At 37.1% G+C, this 13550-nt stretch overlaps 1 protein-coding gene across 1 annotated transcript in view; it reads left to right on the plus strand.

The window, feature by feature from the left end:
- Positions 1-770: 770 nt before the first annotated feature.
- Positions 771-13550, plus strand: part of LOC110108742 (pentatricopeptide repeat-containing protein At2g30100, chloroplastic) — a 29558-nt gene continuing 16778 nt past the window's right edge. The window contains exon 1 of the mRNA XM_020839507.2: positions 771-1667. Coding sequence (XP_020695166.1) covers positions 945-1667 — 723 coding nt within the window. The 5' untranslated portion in view covers positions 771-944. The remainder of the gene's footprint in view (positions 1668-13550) is intronic.

Raw genomic sequence — 13550 nt, forward strand, 5'->3', positions numbered from 1 at the left:
GGATTAAACTCAGGAACGTTCTAGGAGGCCTTCCACCTCAGCTACCTTCCTGGCTTGATTGAATCCATCCATCATCTTAGAATGTCTCCTAATAAAGATGTGGCATGATCATACGCTTATTATGAATGAATTTGAGCGTGGATAAAAAGTTTTTTCTATGCAATTCTAAAATGAAATTACTTTCAGGAAAATTGAAGTCCAAGTGATCACTACCATTCACTGTTGTAAAAATGATCATAAAACTTTTCAAATTTTTGTAGTCAACAGACAAAGATTGAAACCCTATTTATTACGTCCTCCGACAGGACGTAGAGGAACGTCCGATCAGAGGCCAAATCGCGCCAAAAAACGAGAAATACCGAGCAAATACCGAGCAATACCAGACAATAACGAGGAATACCATCACGTGAAGACCCAATACCGAATTATACCGCGCTATACCGAGCAATACCGAGTTATACGAAAGTTGTACCGAGTTTTTCCTAGAAAAAACTCGGTACAACTCGGTATTGCTCGGTATAACTCGGTATTGATTAGCTCGGTATAACTCGGTATTGGTCTTCAAAGAGCGGTATTCATCATTATTATCAAATAATACCTAGTTGTACCGAGCAAATACCGAATTTTTTAACGGTAATTTAGTGCCGACCGGACGTTCATCTACGTACGTTCACCGGACCAAATAAAAGTTCCTAAGCAGATGTCCACACCTAATATTTTTTCCGTCTCCCATTACTTTATACGTTTCCGTTTCTCTCGCTCAAGAACGAAGACAAGGAGCAGAGAACTCCACCGACTAAAAAATTGACTTGAAAGGAGCTAAATGGCTCTCCAGCGTCGCGGTGCTCTACCTCACTCACTTCTCTCAAAACACTGATCTTGTCCCTATCGAAATGGTAGATTAGAATTTAGAGCTTCGATATTCCCAGCAAGCGCGCTCGCTAATGGCTCTCCGTTCGCCCGCCGGCGGATACTCCGTCCGGCTCCCCTCCTCTCACTATAGGCCACTTCTTCATCCCAAATCCTTATCTGATCTCCTTAATCGTAATAACCTTAGAAACCCTAGATTCAACCGAAATCAGTGCTTCTCTGTTCGGCCCCTCCGGAGGAAACCGCTGGCATCCGACCGGTTTAGTCGACTGTTGACGAGCGACGAGGAAGGTTTGGTGGGGGAAAGCTTTCTTGAGGCGATCGAGGAACTTGAGCGGATGGTGCGCGACCCTTCGGACGTCCTCGCGGAAATGACGGACCGGCTCTCTGCCCGGGAGCTTCAGCTGGTGCTTGTCTACTTCGCACAGGAGGGGAGGGACTCGTACTGTGCACTCGAGGTTTTCGACTGGTTGCGGAGAGAGAACCGCGTTGATGGGGAGACGATGGAGTTGATGGTATCGATAGCCTGCGGGTGGATCCAACGTATTATTTTTGGAGAGCATGAGGTGGACGATGTGGTGGGTCTATTAAACGAAATGGATTGCGTTGGATTGGAGCCTGGGTTCAGCATGCTGGAAAAGGTTGTGTCTTTGTACTGGGACAGGGGGAAGAAGGAGGAGGCCGTGGTGTTTGTGAAGAATGTCATGGGAAGAGGGGTAGTTGGGGTTTTTGGGTCTAAGGATGGCGGAGAAAATGGAAGAGGCGGGGCGGTTGGCTACATTGCCTGGAAGATGATGGTGAGTATTTATTTTTTCACACTTTTCGCTCCATATTTGTCAGTATTGTATAAATAAGTTCATCTTTTTTTAAAAAAAAACTGGGGTACGTGCTTATTTACATTTATGATGCCGATGACTATGAAGAAATGAAGTTGGAAACTACTAGGGTATTGATAGAGTAACGATTTAGATGATTACCTTCAGGTTTGGAAAATAGTAAATAGCTTCATGTAGTTTATCCCTTATGTCAAAAAGAAAAAGATAAAATAATTAAAAAAGTTATCGGTAAAAACCTCAAAATTAGAACATATTTAAATATTTTGTTAAAAAATCATTGATTTATGGTATTGCTTTCTGTTTCTGTTTAGATGCGTTCTAAATTTCTGAATTATTTCCCAAATTTGAGCACTTTGTTTTCGCATCTGGAGACATCATGTAAGGATATCTTGGTATAATTTTATCCCTACTTTTAACTATTATTAAGTTTCTTCATGTGAAGTATACTTACAAATTTAATGATTAGATGGAATGCAAAAATGCTTCAATATTTATCCTAAAATCACTTACTGGTTAGCAAATGTCGATATTCTCAATATTTTTTGCATGGCACATGGAATCAACACACGATCCCACAGGGGCGGATCCAGCTTCTTTTTTTAGGGTGGGCAAAAAAAATTTTTTTTGTGGGGGATGGGCAAAAATGCTTAGGATTGATTAAATGAGGGCAAAAATTTTTTTTGAGAGGGGGCAAAATACCCAAAATATTTCAAAATATCTCACTAAAATTAAAAAAAAAAAATTTTTGAGGGGGATCCGCCCATGCGATCCCATGAGTTGGATCTTACCAGTTTTATGTTTTTTTAATTTATTCATTTAGAGGACCATGTAGGTTGATTTGCATAAATTGGGCACAACGCCTGATTGAATTATAAGGTTTCTTCCAACTTGGTTATAATTGTGAGGTCGCTTCAAAGCTAAGTAGAATACTAGGTTGCACCAAAACGCTAATTGTAATTGTCTTTTGCACTCAATTCCTGCTAAAATATCAAGGTTGCTTTGAATATTGAAAGAATAACAAGGTTTCATGATAACTTGCTACAATACAAGCGTCACAGCCAAATCTTGGTAGATAGTCGAGTTGCTTCCAAATCCTGCTGAAATAGCAAGCTTGCATTCAAACCTTGGTGGAATGCTATTCTTATTGTTGGATGACTAATAAACCCTTTAGCTGATCATGGTGATAGTTTTAGCTATTATATTTTCTTCATGTGTAAGACACTTACAAATTTAATGGTTTGTTGAATACAATAATGCTTTATTATTTGTCCTAAAAATCACTTTACTGGTTAGCAAATGTCATCATTCTTAACATTTTTTGCAGAGGCGCATGGAATTAACACACAATCCCAGGAATAGGTTCTTACCATTTTTTTAAATTTTGTAATTATTCAGTTTGAATCATTTAGGCTGATTCGCAGAAATTGTGATAAAATATTAGGGTCACACGATGCTTGGTTGAATAATAAGGTTTCTAACAACATGGGTAGAATTGCAAAGTCGAAGCCTAAGTAAAATACTAGTTCACATCAAAACCTGGATTGTTAACATGTTTTGCGCTCAATTCATACTCAAATATTAAGGTTGTTTTGAAAGAATAATGAGGTTGTATGTTAACTTATTTCAATACAAGTGTCACATCCAAACCTTGGTAGATACTTGAATTGCTTCTAAATCTTGATGGAATAACAATCATGCATCAAAATCTTGGTAGAATACTATTTCTATTGTTGGTTAACCAATATATTCTTTAGGTGATAATGACGGACCAATTACACCGCCGTCCCCTAAACAAAAAAAAGTTTCCCTAGTTTTAACTGCTATATTAAGTTTCATCATGCAAGGGTACGTAACAATTAAATGCTTAGTTGGGACACAATAATAATCTAATAATTGTCCTTAAGTCTTTTTATTGGTTAGTAAATGTTTTTTTTTCTCAACTTTTTTACGTAGGTGCATGCAATCAGTATTCAGTATACAATCCCATGAGTAGGATCTTACGAAATGAGCATATACATGAAAAGGTTACTCCAGTGGAAGATAAAATTAGAAAGAGTCTCCTTAGATGGTTTGGTCACATAAAATGGCGGCACTCCGATGACCCGGTTAGGAAATTAGATGTATTAGATTTGGCTTACATTAAGAAAGTAAGAGTTAGACATAAAAAGACTTGGTTAGAAAATATTAGAAATTACTTTTCTTTTTTTAGATTTAAATGATAATTTGATTCTTAATAGGACACAATGGAGAAAAGGATTCATGTAGCCGACTCCATGTAATGACCCCAAGTAGTGGCATAAAGACTTGTTGTTGTTCTTGTATTCAATGAGGATCATTTAGGTTGATCTACATAATTGTGATAAAATATTGGGGTAACACCAAATCTGGTTGAATAATATGATTTCTTCGAACTTGGGTAGAATAGTAAGGTCGTAGAATACTAGGTTGCACCAAAACCCTAATTTTTATTATTGTTTGCACTCAATTTCTACCAAAATATCAGGGTTGCTTTGAACATTAAAAGAATAACAAGGTTACGTGATAACTGGTTACAATACAAGTGTCACATCCAAACCTTGGTAGATAATTATTTTACTTCCAAATCCTATTATTATAGCAAGCTCTCATCAAAATCATGGTAGAATACTATTGTTATTGTTTTGTTGATCATCAACCCTTTAAGTGATCATGGCTGACCACATACAATCTTTTTATTGGTTAGCAACTATTGGTATTCTCAACCTTTTTGCATATGCGCATGGAATCTACATACAATCCCATGAGTAGGATCTTATTTAATTTTCTTTTTTTTTTTAATTATTCAGTGACGATCATTTAGGTTGATCTACATAATTGTGATAAAATATTAGGGTCACATCCTGGTTGAATAACATGGTTTCTTCCAACTTGGGTAGAATAGTAAGGTCACTTAAAGCCTAGGTAGAATACTAGGTTGCACCAAAACCCTGATTTTTATTATGGTTTGCACTCGATTTCTACTAAAATATAGGGTTGTCAATATTTGATCCGACCCAAAAATTTCGGATTTGGGTCAACCCGAATTGGGTCGGGTTCGGGTTAGGGATTCCGACCCGTTTGTAAAATCAAGTCATATTTGGGTTGACCCATAAACTCGAAATCAATCCAGTTTGACTCATTTTTAATTAATTTAGGAGGGTTTTAAAAGATTGTTATGAAATACGTAAATGATATTTCTAAAAAATAACAAACATTATTGCCCAAATTAAATTAAGCTTGATTTATTTCAATTTGATTGAAGTAAATCTTACCTTAATTCGATTTAGATTTAAATAAATCGAATTAAATAAAAAAATTTATTAAAACATATATGAAGCGTGTCGGGTCGAATAGTTTCTGATTGGGCCTGAACCCGTCCCTTGACCCGATTTTGACAACCCTACTAAAATATCATGGTTGCTTTGAACATTAAAATGATAACAAGGTTACATGATAACTTGTTACAATATAAATGCCAAATCCAAATCGTTTTACTCCCAAATCCTAGTATTATAGCAAGCTCTCATCAAAATCATGGTAGAATACTATTGATATTGTTTGTTGATCAATAAAAACCCCTCTCAACCCCCCCCCCCCCCCAAAACCCCCAACAAAAAAACAAACACACACACACACACATACACACCTGTACTTTAACCTCTAATTGACACGGATCTCAATGGATTTTGTTACATGTGATCTAGGCTTGTAGGGTTCAAAAGTATTTCCATAGGGCCTTTGTAAGTGGGATCAACATATTGTTTTTAGCAACTTCTGTCCAAATATGATTAGAACTTGGTGGAAAAGAGAGGTCAAAGGGAGCGAAGGTAATTATGTCATAGTTTATTATTTCCTTATTCTTGAAGATGTAGAAATTATTGGGGTTTACACTTTAAACATCCAAAGTGCTGTCTCCATTGTCCTTTTTCATAAAGTTGTAGTCTATGATGGCTTATTTTGTGATTTTTTCTTGAAGCTTGTTGAGTTAAGAACTGAGTTATTTTAATTCTCGTAAGCATGCTAACGTAGTCAAATTAGTCTTGTGATCTATTTTATTCAATGTGTTCATTTAGATAATATTTTTATCTAGGTGACTATGTTATTTAGCTACCAATGCCATCTTTTAAATGTTATTTGTTTGGTTTAATTTCATCTTTCTTAAAAAAAATGAAATTTTATTTAGAATATCATGGATAAGATTTTTCCCCTCATTTTAAACCATCAAGATTGAGTAATGGTGTTAGCAAGCAAATTAATATTATCTTATTCTAAACTATTTTAATCTTTACTACTCAGTTGATTTAAGGATGTTGACCTCTGTTATGAATAAAAAAGAAAAAAGAGAAAAAAAAAAACAAGAAAATCTCATCATTTGCTACAGTCGCATCCCCAATCTGCAAACGACGCCGCTGTTAGCAAGCCCATGCCTCGTACGCACCCGCTCTCTTCACGTCGTTAAAACGAGAATTTGGAGCTCTTGTTCGATTCTCTCCCTTGCTTATTCTACACATGCAAACCAACCCCAATCTCCTCTCCACTTATTTGTAGCCTTCCGAAGACCCACCTCCTTCTACGCCGAACCCCTTTGATCTTCCTTCTCCTCTCAGCCGACCCTCATCCATGCTTCTTCTTCCTATGCTAGGTTCGACAGCTCCGAACCCCTCCAAATCCCTACTATAGTCGACCTGCTTCCGACCAAATTATTGCAAGCCAACCGAGCCGCAGTCCTTCTCAATCCCTTCCCTGTTCGAACCTCATCAGAAAGTTCTCCCCTTTTTCGCAGCCAACACAAGACCCCCATCCGATTCCTTTGGTCCTTTGCTACAGTCAACATGAGACCCCCATCTGATTCCTTTGGTCTAGAGAGAGAGAGAGAGAGAGAGATCTTCCACCTTACCTCAACTGATCTCTTTTCTCCGACTGAACTCCATAGAACCTGCGACTAGCCGCTCCTCAAGTCTCCATCTCCCTCATCTTTTCGAATACCCCACATGACCGATCCCTCCTTGCCCGTCTCCTCTCTATCACAAATTCATGCTTCTCCCTACCAAATCCCAACGCTAGAAGCCTCGACCCAACTCCATATCTATCTATCGTCTCTTTACTAGTAAAGACCTGTAGCTAACACCTTCACCTTCTATTGGAATTAATTGAACCACAAGCCAGACCATCCAAATCTCCCATAGCCGAACCCTCCAGCCGCCTATAGCGCACTAAATCCAATCTCTTCTGCTCGACCGCGAACCACCTATGCACGCCTTTATTGAGCATGGTAGGAGGTAACCCGGTGCGACGCATACGGTGAGGCGGGTAAGCCTTATACATGCTCTTGTAACATGGTGGGGAGTCCCTAAATACATGTACACGCCCTTATGATGTGGCAAGGAAAATCACTTGTGTTTTTTCATATAGGTACTTTGGAGCCCCCATACTAGCTCTCGTAGCGTGGTGGGATTGAAGATGTACAGCCACGATGTCACCGGACATCAACCATATGCTCTTGTAGCATGGTCAGATGGCCCAGTTTCCCGTAGTTTTCCGTAAATAGGGGAGACGTCGGGAGGCTGTCAAAATTTTCAGTAAATATGGGGGACTCAACATCAACTAAACAAGGACTATACAAAAGATTGGACTTGAACTTGAACTTGAACATAGAACTTGAGCTTGCATACACCATAGGGAATAGGATTTAAAGTGACAAGCATGGATCAAATTTTAATAAAAAGTGCAATAAAATAAAAAGAAATGCAATTAGTTGGGAGATGATTTAAATATTGAATTTAACATTAATGAATGATCAATAAGTATTCAAATGTCATGATGATTATTATTGATTAATAAGAGTGTGCAATCTAAATTATGAATGGATGCACAAGGATACTCTAATAAACATTGCAATTTATATGTAAGACCGCCCATTCACAGGTAATAACGAAAAATTAAGCAATTGATTGATTTGAGACAATTTGTATCAGATACCAGGGCATATAATGAGTGCAATGATGGTCAATATCATCATACAAATAAGCAAGTGAAACTCACGAGTAATGAAAGTTGGGAGGTGTATGCGTTTGATTGCCAGTAAATGTCAACAATGCAAGTTCATTATGCAAACTACAATCTATTCATAAGAATGCTGAAAGAGTTGTAATGCTCAATATAACACATACATAAGCAATAGAATTGCAAGGTGAATGAACATGAAGAAATGCATTCTATCTGCAAGAAAATGCAAAGAAGACAGTGGACTGTAGGTAGTTGTATTCGCCTACAAACAAAGATCAGGCGATCTTTGATGAATAAAGAGGATTCATGCATGAATAGGAAAAGGTCTCTACAAAGAACCATGAACATCACTTACGTATAAGCCATAGTATGAAATTACTAATGAATGCTACAATCCGTCCATGGCGATTACACCAATCAAAATGCTAATGTCAATTGGCAATAATGATCATGTTATTACTCATGTCATAAGCCGCCAAACAATGTAATGAACATAGTTATTTGCTAGTTATTATGCATGATGAATGCAGTATGCTCGCAAGCAAAGCAAGAGAATTGTGAAGAATATAACCTCCTTACTACGAACATTGGTTAATTTCCAAACAAATACATAGTAGCCTATTTAGAAACAATCATACTAATGTGGCCTATTGGAAAGTAGCAACGACTAGGGTGCTATGAATGCGAGAGTTCACAAGCAAAACATATAATAAATTCTAACAAATGAAAGTGTCTACAAACTGTGTAATAAAGGGGCAGTGAGTATGGAAAGAGCCTACAATCAAACTGGTCAACATACAGATGAATACACCAGTCTTTTATGACATCGGACTGATGTGCAGTGAACGTGGCAGTAGCTTGTGGATGACAAGTGAATGCAGACAAGCTATGAAATTGAAGTCGATGATAGCCGACACAATAGTCTTGCAAGAAAATACAACAGTCTTTACTACATCCATCGGAGAACATTGAGAAAAAGTTATGTGTGATAGAAGATATTATAGTTTTCCCTTAAGTGACTGTAGAAGAATAATCACATATTATCCACAATCGAATACAGGGAGAACTATGGATGAGTATGAATGTCTACTAACAATAAGGGAAGATTTGTTGTATGTGCAACAATAATAATCAACAAGCATTCATTATCAAGCAAATGTGTCAATCCATTGCAAGTAGAAGGATTTAACATTTTACAAATTGGTACATACAAATGCTCATGCGACTTGCTACTTGTAGGTAATGACTGTATATCTGCTTTACATACAAGATACCTACACACATACAAACTGTTGTAGCAGAAGGAAATGAATTCTATGACACTTCTTACGATCAGTCACCGTTAAATGTTGAGCAAGTAAATTGACCATTACAAGAAAATGCCATATGCCATAAATGAAATTCCTTACGGGCCCTTATAGGAGACCATTTTACATGCTAAATGTCACTGATGAGCAAAGTGCCAAAGAATCATAGCAAATGTGGATGCCTACAAGCTATTATAAGAAACTTGTTGTGCATAAAACACGGTATATGTGAGCAATTACAGGAGAACTCTAGCGAATGCAGTTATGTACCAACAATAATAGGAGATTCGTTAGTGCATAACATACTACTTGTAGAAAGCAACAAGTAGTACACAAGATGAGCAAATGACCATAATGCAACGTTATGTCATTGAATCCGCAACATCCTAATAAGCAGTCAGAAGGAGTATACGAGCATCCAAATAAAATGCTACAATCAAATGATGGCTGCCCGCACAACCGAGAAGCATCAAATAATTATAAGATGCTCCCATACATGAATTACAATTTGTATGCACAAATACACATAATTGCATATGCAATCAAATAGCCGCATGGGCCCTAGTGAGAGTGTTATACGAATACATATGCCGTCTAGGGATGCTGCGCAGGTCAATAGATTTGAAATCGATCCTTCTAGGTAGGTAAATAAGAGTTGGTAAGGTTCAACAAATAATTATAAAATGCTCCCAAACACCCGCATGGGCCCCGACGAGCGTATCATGGGTACACGTGATTTCTAAGGATATTGCGCGGTTTAATAAATGAAATCATGTTCGAACCCGATACTTTAATGAGGGTAGATAGGAGTCGGCACGGCTCGAACCATTAAATAAATGTACGATCGTGGTATCAACGAAGATATTTGTTTTAATGTGTTCATATAAGGCCTTCAATGTCTATGACAAAAGCAATTCATTAACAAAAACATAAAGCTTATGGACACCTGACCCTCTATCGACCAGTTGATAGTGTCGATAAGGTTCAATAAATGAAATTCCCAAATGCCCATAAAAATCTGGGTGATGACCGTGTTGAATGTTTATCTCAACCGGTTGGGATCCTACCTTTTCAATGCTCTTAAATTTTCACAAATTACAGAAATATCAATGATCTCATATACCTCGATGATGGCCATGTTGAACGTAAATCTCAACCAGAGGGATTAATTCCAAATATTTTTGAATGTCACTAAAATACCTAGAAGATTAACAAAATCAAATGTCCAAAACTCCAAAAAGATACCAAAATCCAAATATTTAAATTTGAAATAAACCCATCAAACATTTAAAGCAAAATCCATCAATCCCCCGCAATAGTTTGTCGGGGAGGACAAATTGAAAATCACTTCAGCTCACAAAGAGCTAATGTCTGATCGATAATATCACTAGGATCATTAGGATTCATTCTCAAACAATTTCCTGCCAGTGAGGACATGACACATGTCCTCTAACTGATAGTTTTATCGCCAAATGGCACTGCAGGTAAACAGTTATGACCGGGGCCCTTTGAACCGAGTGGTTTGTCGTCAAATGGCACTACTAAATTACGGTTATGGCAAGAGCCTGTATGGTCTCCAATGGCATCAAATCCTTGAGATATGAATCAATAGGATATAATCGATAGGGCACAAAGCCCTCTGTTAGCTAATGTGGATTCAAATTTATCCTTTTAAGCAAATTTTCATCCCAGGTCTACCAGGTCCCCTTGGACGAAGCAACCCAGGCTACGAACAAATTTGTCAGGTTGGGTTGACTACCTCCTCTTACTAAGTAGACCAGGGACCACGATGGTCCAGGACAACAAAACCATGGGATTTTGATCGGGGCCATCATCCATTCCCCCACCATCTGCTTTGAGTGTAAGATAGTGAAATTTTCAATTTTAGATATCCAATTTCCAATTTCAAATGCCCATGCTGCTACTATATGCTAGATATTACATATCTCTACGTATCTGATTGACAACTAGCCTTAATCAAAAGTTCTCTCTCATTATCGAGAGGGATAATTAACTATAGGGGCTTGCGCCTATAGGAAACCAAAACTCATGTCATAAAGTCCTCGCAAAATGAGAGCGAAATATCTGGGTAGTGTCTTATCTACAAACCCAATATGCTTTCCCAAAATTTACCCCGGAATTTAATCCATTAGAACTCCCCCAAAAGGCAGCAGGGGAGGCTGGGGCCGAATTTTCGGAGCCCGCAAAGGAGTTGTTTGATTCAACTCAATGTTAAGTATGAGTCTTGGATTCTTTTTAGTGTATTAATAAGTTTACCTGATGATGTTTGGATTCCTTAGCCTAGCTTTAGGCAGATTAACTTTGATGGTTTTAAGGCTATTTATGTTAATGCATTGCTTATCAAAATCCTTCCATGCTAGAGGTTTGATTGTTGTGGAAAGCATAATAGAATTCTAAGTTATTCGTGCATGCCCCTTATAGCTTAAGGATTATCAAGTGTGCAATTACTTTGCAGTTTATCCATCTTTATGAAGGTAATTGCAATTTGTTTCCTATGGCACTACATGTCATTACCATTAGAAAACCTACACTATTATTCTAGGCTATGTTAATCAACATCTGAATTAAGTATGCCATAAGTTTTTTTAACCCAGATGCCCTGGTCTTTGTTAGTTTAAAGAATTTTTTGTATGGAAATAAAGTTAAATATGATTTAAACCTAAATTCTCATTATTGTACTGTAAAATGACCTAAGGTTGAGTTTACGTCATGTGTGTTTACTGTCATGGTTAATTTAGTCTATTTGGAGGGCCATATTAACTTTTAACAGTGTTTAAGGGGTTAAGCTGTTATGGCTAAATATGGTAATGCGCTCTTCAAAATCCTAGAATGCTATAAGTTGGATATGTGGGAAAAGCAGAATGGAATTCCTTTATGTGTGCATCTTTCTACAAACTTAATGACAACCATGGACATGCTTATAGTGAAGTTTATCCATCTCTTTATAAGTAATAGAATTAACATTCAATGCCTTAATCATAATGTAAGCTAACTTAGCCGACATCTAATTAAGCCTGAATAAGTTGTAGAGATTTTTTATTGAGATAACTTGTCCAACTTTAGTTAACAGTAGTATAGCCCCAAACCAATCAAAGCTTGATGAGTTTGCTGTTGACATGCCTTGTTTTGAATGCTTTTGCTTGATCATTAACTTGTGTACTAGTGAAATACTTTGTTGAATATTGGATATTATATTGTCAAATTTGTATGAATCGAAAAATAGAGGAAATAGAAGAGGAAGCATGCTGAGGAAGAATATCAAATCAACTCACTTCATTAACCCCACAATCACTATTACAATATAAATATATATTAAAGGCTAGCTGACAAGTATAATAGAAAGTAAAAGCGAGTGTTTTACATCATGTTGTTAATGATGAATGTTGTTGTTGTTGTTGATGATGAAGGTACATAAAGTGGCAACAACTACAACAAGGAATAGTAGCTTAAGTAAACCTCTTGTTTTAATAATACATTCCGTTAGCACCTCCCCTCAAGTTGAGGAGTCCTGAGGAATTATCAAGTTGGATAGAAGTAGTAGATATCAGTTGTTTAGAAGAGATTGAGTAAATATATTAGCAGATTGGTTGGTAAAGCAACATGGTGAACAGTGGTTGTCTTTGATTTAATACAATTCCTAATGAAATGATAATCAATATCAATATCATTTTTTTGAGTATGAAAGATAGGATTGTTAGCTAGTGCAATTGCCAATATTATCACAGTAAATAAGAGTAGCAAGAATCAATTGGAATAGAAAATTCCTGTTATAATCCGTGCATCCAAATAATATATATTGTAGCAAATGCTCTGTATTCTGCTTTGGTAGAGGGAGAGCAGTTGTGAAATGTTCTTAACATACTAGGTGATTAGAGTGTCTCCAAGAATGATAGAGAAATAAGTAGCCAACTTTCTATCATCGAAATCATCGTCCTAATCAGAATTCAAATAAGATTTTGAAATTAAATTCAAAATCTGATTTATTGCCTCACTTTCATAACTCTTAATTTAAATTCATTTGAATTCTAAATTCAATTGAATTTTAAATTCAAATCTAAGAGCATTAAAACACCACATTCAATGCCCCTCACAACCTCATTACTGCTGACGTCCATCACTCTTGGGCATGGATTAGGAAACTCTTCCTAATTCCTAATGTCTCTGTTTAGAAATAACTCCACCTCTTGTTAGCTGAAACGTTTAAAGCCAACCCCTTTAATTGGTTTCCAAAATCTGAGAATAAACATTAGGAAATATTTCCCTATTTCCCTCCCAGTTTACCGCCTCCCTTTACTGAAAATTCCCAAAATCTGTCCACGGGACAGTGCTCATTTTTTTGGAAGATTTGAAGCGCAAATATGCTGCTGCTGGCCAAATTTTCCCAAGCCTCTCACATTAATTCTCTTCCATTAAATCCTCCCTAAACTCCACCCACACAGCAGGCCGAATTTTCCCAAGGCTTCACCTTGGGTTGCCGTTCTTCCCAATCAGC

This window comes from Dendrobium catenatum, unplaced genomic scaffold (assembly GCF_001605985.2).
Source record: "Dendrobium catenatum unplaced genomic scaffold, ASM160598v2 fragScaff_scaffold_231, whole genome shotgun sequence".
NCBI classification, from domain to species: Eukaryota; Viridiplantae; Streptophyta; class Magnoliopsida; order Asparagales; family Orchidaceae; genus Dendrobium; species Dendrobium catenatum.